An 8,822-nucleotide genomic window follows, 5' to 3' on the forward strand; every position below is an offset into this window, starting at 1 on the left:
ATTACCAAACACCTTTTCTCTCTTTTTAAATATCAACCAATCATCTTTTTTCCATAAATCATTTACTCATCAAATTCATTCAAAATCTTTTATCTCACAAACCGTACATCGATAAATTATAAAAATTATATGGGTGTTCTCAAAATTTCATGTTCTTTCGTTAGAGATGTCATTCGATATACTTTCGACGAATTATTAAATCCGAGGGCGGAACCCGTACGGTTAAGGCTTTTGGCTATCACACTTTATGACCTATCATCCCACTATCTTACTGCCGCAACGCGCGGTTACTTACTCTCGTATTAATTTATAAATTATTGTGTTATTCAACCCGGGTAAATTCACTAGTTTAAGTAAGATTTTAATTTGTTAAACCTGGGGCGTTTGGTATAATGGAATGGAAAGGAGAGAAAGAGAATGAGAAGACTTCCTTTGTTTGTTTGCAATGAAGAAAGATAATGAAAATGGAAAAAGGAGAATCAATTTCATTCTTTCCATTTTCTACAAATTGCAGAGAATGGGTGAGAATGAAAAAAAAATTAAGTTTTATTTTCAAGATGTTATATACTTATATTTATTAAATTTATAATTATTTAAAATTTTATTTTTTTATATATTAATTATCTGTGGGTACCAAATGACGGAATTAATTCTCTTTCCAAATACTCATTCTCTTTCTCACTATTTTCATTCTCTATTACATTTTCATTCTCTATGATTCTCTCCTACCAAACACCCCCTTAGTAAAAGAGACTCCTAAAAGCTACAACTAATCAATGACATATGTATTTATCTAATCATTTTAAGAACAATTCATGTGTAATTGCATTCAAACATAGTCAAAATTACAAAATTGAATGAAAAAAGGTCAAATTTAAACTAATAACAATTACTAAGTTTAAAGTTATTGTATAAAGAGGTAATTTAATTTCAAAATTTGACAAAAATTCGAAAATAACTATCATATACACTAATTGATACTTGCATTAAAGAGTCGATAGTTACATTTAAACAGAAAGTCTAAATTGCATTAAATTTTTATTAGCATAACTTACCCTTTAAAAATAATACTTTGCTTTTAAAAAAAGACATTTTCACCAATAAGAACTAGATCTATACCCGGTCGTTGACCAAGTTAGAAACAATAAATACATATAAACAAAACATGTTTAAACATCATTTATAAAGATAGAATGAATTAACGAAAATGCAAATAAAAATGGACTATAAAAATAGATCAGAATTGCAAAACGCATCGTAACTAAATATTCATATCTTTTTCTTAGAATACCGATGGAAGACAAACAATATATAGACATAGGAGGAAGACAAATTGCAACTACTCTAAGTGAAGCTTTACATATAAAAAGCCATTCACCACAATACAAAGCATAGATAACTTAATACACTAAAATTATCAATCAAAATTTACTCAAACCCGTAAAGAGGGTGGCGTGCAGAGAGATGAAAAAGAAATCTCAAACCATTTAACATACCTCACTGAATGCACAACCTCCCCTATATGGCTATTATATCCGCTTGTCTCGACATTGTAACGCAACATTTCTAAGAAAACTGCGAAATATTGATGGTGCTTAGGCTTTTTGCAATTTATCGAAACTAAGAGGCTCCTCAGAATTCGACATTTTAATGGCAAGAGGTGATAGTCTGCAGTTGCTGCTCTTCTCACCATTGGTCCAGGACTTTAGATCCACTACACGCCATTAGTTAATACTCAATAACTACTCAGTAGTCCATCCTAAGTATATGCTTTTATCGAGAAAAATAGTCAACCCAAAGTCATTACACAAAGCAAAAAAAAGCCCATTTAACTAAAGCCCTAATCGGCTACCCCTGTTCATTCATCAAACTGCAGAAAACATGGAAAATGTTTCAAATATAGGTCTTGTAGCTATATAACTCAACAGCTCAAACTTGGCCCGGCCAAGGGTCTCCACATTGTAACGCAACATTTACCAGGAAACCTGTACGAAAAATTTATGGTGCTTAGGCTTTTCACAATTTATTGAAACTAAGAGGCTCCTTTAAGTTCAATATTTAATGGCAAGAGGGTACTAAAACAACAAATAAATAAAATGTGAAGTGACAGTCAACAACATCTATTCATGATCTATAGAACTTTGCATTACAAACAAAATAAAGACATTTTCCATGAGACTCCTCATAAGACTCGAACTGATTAAACGGAGAATCATATATATGTTTAAGAAAAACCCATGAACAAAGAAAAATGGATCTACAAAGACTCATTATATAAATTGTCTATCATGAACAGAATATATACCTTGTTATTCACTTATTTATTGCTTGATTCTTAAGTCGATTACTTGATCTGCCATATAAACTTTTAGCAACATATAAGCACAATACACACTTTACTTAGAGATTAGAAACAAAAGACAAGTATCTTAGAAGCTTCCTGACATAACGTTCCTTCTAACCATCATGGTACTTTGGCCATCCATCTTTTAGAAGATGTTGTACCAACTGTAATGGCTCCGTTAGGAATTTGAGGTCTTCTTGATTAACGAACAGAACCCATTAGAAATAAAGCCCAAGTCTCGATGGAATTAATGTTCTAAAGAAATGATCCTCAAAGTTAATAACTTAATAATAATCAAATAACGCTAAAAGTTATTTCAATCTTCTGCAAAGATGACAAAACCACATAAAAATCAGCAATAAGCACACAAAAAAACACTACTTAAGCATATGTGTACTTACATAAAAATAGGCCGTGAAGCAACATATCTTGCAGCATCATTTGATCCTCATCCTGCTCATTTAACCTTTCAGATTAACCACTTGCATTTAATATAGTATCAATTTAATCAGTAAACCTCTTGCAACAAAACTACAACTCTGATGTATAGTAAGACCTCCTGGATGCTCGGTCAAAGAAAGACCGAATCGTCCACACACTAGACTTGCAACAAAGACTAACAACTACATGTCCAGTTTCAGGTTAAAAGACCCATTTAGCCCAGGACCATTTAGTCTCTTGACACGCAACCTTTTTAGCCCTTTTGCAGCATATAACCAACGACATTTAGTGTCAACCAATTTCAAAAAAGAAGAGATCTCATTTTTCATTATGCATGACATAGTGATGAAGATATCAATAGGTGAACCTACTTCAGTAACTAAGAGAATTAAAAAAGGACTCATTTGCAATTATCAAAACAGATGCCAGTTTAAAAGAAGATATACTATGAAAGCAAGATAGACAATGTTCAATAATAACCTCCCACGATTTGTCCAGGTCTTCGTTTAAGGCAGTTTCATTAAACGTTTACCGTCTAATTTTTGAAAATCGATTTGAGTTTCAACCAAAGAACTTTAAAAGCGAATATATATACCTCCTAACACGAAATAGGAAACTTAATGCTTGACTGGTCTAACAAAGCATTAGCTATCCCGAGATTGCCTTATTGTCAAAGCAGTACCATTGCCTTTGCTGTCTTGTTAAGTAACTTCTCTGTTGTCTTATAAAAAATACACAATCACAACCTCACGAGCTTTATTGAATATAAATTGATAGAATTAAGTTATAAGAAATACAAATGATAATTACCTGGATGATAGGATTCTCATTGCTGTTGCTATTCCGGGATAAGTGTGATCCTTGTTTCAAAACATGGATTGAGATAAACACGATAAATCCGTTTAGTACTAAATAAAAGGGGATGGAAATGGATGGTATATATTTTCCAAAAAGAAATGGGTATAATCCGGTCATTTTTACTATTACAATGACCCTGTCATGTCTTGAATTTGAATCATAAAAAAAGAATAAAAAACAAAATACCTTGGGGATTGGTTTAGGCTACATATGTAGTTCCTTTTTCATTCCACAATTGCATCGAATAAAAATAGAGAATATCGGGCGGTAGAGACGCATATGGTGGCGCAGAGGGAAGGGTTTGTGGTGGTGGTAAAAATTGATAGACAAAAGATTCGCATATAGAGACTTTTAAATTAAGGATTTTAACTTTAAGGGTTATGATTAACTTTTGAATGAATTTGTAAGGCTAGGATGAAAAAAAAAATTTAATTTTTTCTCTAGCCATAAATATATATAATTTATGGCCAAAATCCGTACTAAATATAAAGAAGTTAGACAACTAAAAGATATAATTATATAAACCTTATATATTAACCAATCTTGCAATTATATATTAAGAAAAGTCAAAAATTACATTCATATAATTCCTAAAAAGTTAACATAAACAATTTCGATTTAAAAAATCAATAAAATTTTCCCACCAAAATATAATTGGACAAATCTCTACCTAAATCCATGCTTCCTATATTTGATAAATATATTTAATATCTAAATTTTTTGAGAGAAGTCTTTCCAAAAATCTAAAGATATGATAGTTAATGATTTCCTGTAACATTTCTTCGACATCTACAAAAAAAATGTCAATATTACTAAATTGAAGTTAGTCAAAATTACCAAAGATTAATGACTTTGCCACCTACAGCTATACTACGAAAAATTAAACAACTACAATTTTTACTATCAAATTAATCTTACAAATTAAATTTCATTATATTATTAAAATATATAAAACTTTAACCGATTAATATACTAAAATCAACACTATGGAATGCGAAGATTCCAATCTTGGAGATGCTACTGAAGAAGCAGATAAAAAGACCGATGATGTTGATAATTCAATGGTTGAAGTTATTATTAAAGTTAGTGGTTCTAATGATATGCTCAAAAGTACATAGAAATATGTCTTTAGAATGAAATTCTTGCATCGTGAATTTATTGTTTAAATATCTAGATTCTAATGATATGCAAAGATTCTAATGATATCCATCATCTTACGTTTTGCTTTGCAATGTGTTATGTAATGCGTTACTAATAAAAGTTAAATTTATATATAAAGTTCACTCTTACTTCTATTGTTTCGAACCCGGTCAATGACAGGGTATAGATCTAGTTGTAATTCGATGTTAAGGCAAAGATGAGTCTCCTAGCCCCTATGTTTATCATATTTTTGGGTTTTCAAGTGTACTTGTTGATTTAATGATTGTTGGTTAATTTTACAACGTTAAGATATGTGACGTGACATTAGATACTTGACTGTTACTTGTGATTACGTGTTGGTATACGTTTATATATGACGAATAACGTTTATTATATTATTATGTATGACGTGACGATGGATTGACGAATCCACTCTCGATATGATCATGTCCACCTTATGACGGTATTATACTTATGACGTATAACGTTTATTATATATTTATGACGTGACGATGGATTGACGAATCCACACCCGATATGATCATGTCCACCTTATGACGGTATTATACTTATGACGTATAACATTTATTATATATTTATGACGTGATGATGGATTGACGAATTTACACCCAGCATGATCACACTCGGATAAGGATTTTGAACCCATATTATGACATTTATATATATTGACGATTATTGTGACGTGACGTTTATTGTATTGACTTTGACGTGATTAGGTATTCTAATCCTCACCTATCGATAACACTTGATATCCTGACACTTGATTTTCATTACTTAAATTTACGAACTCACAAAATTTATGTTGACACGTTTTAGTACACTTTTCAGGTGAACAGGTTAACCAAAGACGTATTGGATAATGATTGATTGTTTGCATGCTAGGATTGGACTTGGACTTTATCATGGATCCGTGATTCATAGATCCGACTTATGGGTTATGCTTAGGATCATTCACCATCTTTTGAATTATTCTTTTGTAAATGTTTAATGAGCGTGCTCCTTATGCATTTTTGTATGCTTCTGGTACTTGTAATTGATTAAATTATATGGATTGTCTGATCCTTTTAATGCATTTAAATTGTCTCTACTTAATTTTCATGTCGTGTTGTGCTTAGTATGTAACCCTCATGATTCCGTCTTGTTAGGGTGTTACAAGAAATGCTTAATATGTAACCCTCATGATTCCGCCTTGTTGAAGTGTTACAAGAAATGTATAGAATGAACATTGACTTAAAAGTATCATTTGCTCTTTTTAATATTAACTATTATTATTATTATTATTATTATTATTATTATTATTATTATTATTATTGTTGAAATTTTTCATCGTACTTTCATTATAACTGGTTCTCAAAAGAAGATTTTTCATGAAAGAAAAATACAATATTTACAACGTTTTAAAAACACTAAACTCCAACACCAAAGTGAAATTATCCTTTTTATATGCTGTTCGGAAAATATCTATAAATTTGATATAGAATTTTTTTTATATTTTGTATCTTTATGATTGTTAGGTTTTTTGTGTGAACTTCTCATCAATTCCTGAACCCACATTAATAACAACACAAATCACGTTATTTGTGTTACCCGCGATTAATGAAATTAAAGAGTTGAAAAGACAATCATATCGGTATAACCAAACAAAAACATTTCACATTTATTTAATACGAAAACAAATAAAGATCTCTATTCTGTCCATTTGACGTGTCACTCACTTGGCTCTTACATCGTACCAATTAGTTACAACCAATGGAAAAAATAACGAGTTTATTACATATATTGAACACTCGAATAGTTTATCACGTGACATAAACATTCGTATATTTAAGACCACTAATCCCTTAATTGTTTTATTTATAAAATTCCATGACCCAGTAGTTACAAATAAAACATTTTTTGGCTATACCACCAAATCCAGCTTCTTTAGCCAAAGCTAAAAATTGATTCTCGGTGCGCTCTTTTCCACCTGGAGTTTGAGTCATCATGATTGCATCTAGATGGGTAGCGGTTTTTACAGAGGAACTTGTATCCGGTAAGAAAGGAATAACCTTTTCTACAACTATCACCTTTCCACCATCTTGTAAAGCCTTGTAGCAGATCTTTAACAACTTTATGCAACGATCATCGTCATAACAATGCAATACCCACTATAATATCACATGTTATATAGGATGTTAATTAAGTTAAATAAAAATATGTCATATTATCTCTATATACATGTATAAATAAAATTTTTTAAATATGTTTTACCTTAATAAAAATGCCATCAGCTTGTGGAATATGGTGAAACATATCTCCTTCGACATGATTAATACCTATAATTTATATAACATAAAGAATACCATTGCGTTTTAGATGGAGTGGTATATATACGTTACAAATTGAGTCGTATTCCTACATGTAAAGTTGAGAAACACGTATTCGATCTTTAGTGGTTCCCAAATCATACTAATTGGCAGATCAAACTATCCAAGTATCCAACAATGGGGGGTGGGGGTGTTATAGAACCCAGCCTACTTAGCCCAACATTCATCTTATTGACCCAACCTAAAATTTAAAATGAACCCAGCCCAACTATCCAAGTATAAAATGACCCCACACTTTGAAACAAAAATTGCTTCCGGATTTTTAAAAACGTGGGTTTTAATCCTTAGCTTTTGATGGAAGCTTGAAAAGTACCAAACCTTTTCCATCAACAATACAACCTCTATTAAGTACTTTAATTGTTGTGTTAATTAATACTGGTTTATAAAAATATTCAATTAAGAGATAACATACCTTTGTAGAGAGGTGCATTCTGTATAACATGAGGAAGGTCCAAATTGATGCCCTTAATGCTTGGATATTCGGATACAATCATACTAATCGTTGTTCCAACACCACCTCCAACATCAACCACACAAGTGAGGTTTTCGAAACCTTTGTAATTCTTGAGCATCTCCTTAACCACTATAGCAGAAGTATGTAGCATGGCCTGGTTAAATACCTCATTTAAGCTAGCATCTAACCCAAGATATTCATATTCATGCATTCCATGGATCTTTTCAAATGCAATACCTCCTTCTTGTACACATTCTTTAAGTTTAAACCTTGTTCATCATAGAAAAAGTAAATAATTAGTTAACTAATTTATTAGCATAAGTAAATTGTAAAAAGAAGATATAAGCTAGTTACCAAGTTTCGATGTTCAACTTATTTTGGTGCAACTCCAACATTGGACATAACGACACTCCATCTTCATTTTGGATGAATAGTTTTGAAACAGGTGCAAGTCCATATACTCTTACTGGCTTAGCTTCGCGGTCTTCTTGGACGCAAGTGACAATTGCATAGCTAGCGAGCAATCGAAGCATCCGGTCAATCATGTCAGGAGCATCAGGGTTTGATATTGACAAAGAGGAGGCGATCTCCTGAGCCGAGAGTGCAGCACCCGGGCCTGCCTCTGCAATAACGTCTAGGAGCTTGAGCTTGATAGCGTTTGATAACACCATAGGCAATGCAATGGAAGTAATAAGTTGCAATGCGTAAGTGAACTGCCCGTCAGAGTTATTATCATTGTTGGCCATTTTTAGAATGGTACCTCTTGTGGGATAACAAAGAATACTTTTGTTTAAATAAGGATACAAAAGAAAGAGAGGAAAAACAAATTGTGGGATAACAAATTAAGAACAACTTCTGTTTAAATAGGGAGAAAAGAAAGAGTGTCTGAATTCTATCATCAAATAATATAGAGAGATCTGAGGGGCGTAATTAAACGTGGAGTATAGCAGTAGCAGCCCAAGGGGGATCCCCCACTTAGGATTCAATGTCGACATCATCAGCAGCCCTTCAAGTAAGTGTTTTTTAATGAACTCTTTATCACATTGGATTCTATGAATAAATCAAAAAATCCTGTAAAAGCACTTTGTACTATTTGCATATGCGAAATTAACAAAGATATCTCTCTTCAAAGAAAGTCCTCCCTCCTTTTCTCAATCTATTCAATGTTTTTATAGATCATCCTCATAGTAATCACACA

General features: G+C 31.9%; 1 protein-coding gene across 1 annotated transcript; it reads right to left on the bottom strand.

Annotated features, from left to right (window-relative positions):
- Nucleotides 1–6,437: 6,437 nt before the first annotated feature.
- LOC122605064 (caffeic acid 3-O-methyltransferase-like) lies at nt 6,438–8,489 on the bottom strand. The gene is made up of 4 exons (XM_043777937.1): nt 7,979–8,489; nt 7,583–7,893; nt 7,055–7,119; nt 6,438–6,951 (listed from the first exon to the last, which is right to left on the bottom strand). The coding sequence occupies exons 1-4, from the start codon at nt 8,368–8,370 to the stop codon at nt 6,655–6,657; spliced, it is 1,065 nt and encodes a 354-aa protein (XP_043633872.1). The 5' UTR covers nt 8,371–8,489; the 3' UTR covers nt 6,438–6,654.
- Between the last annotated feature and the right edge of the window lie 333 nt (nt 8,490–8,822).

Source organism: Erigeron canadensis, chromosome 6 (assembly GCF_010389155.1).
Source record: "Erigeron canadensis isolate Cc75 chromosome 6, C_canadensis_v1, whole genome shotgun sequence".
In the NCBI taxonomy this organism is placed as follows: domain Eukaryota; kingdom Viridiplantae; phylum Streptophyta; class Magnoliopsida; order Asterales; family Asteraceae; genus Erigeron; species Erigeron canadensis.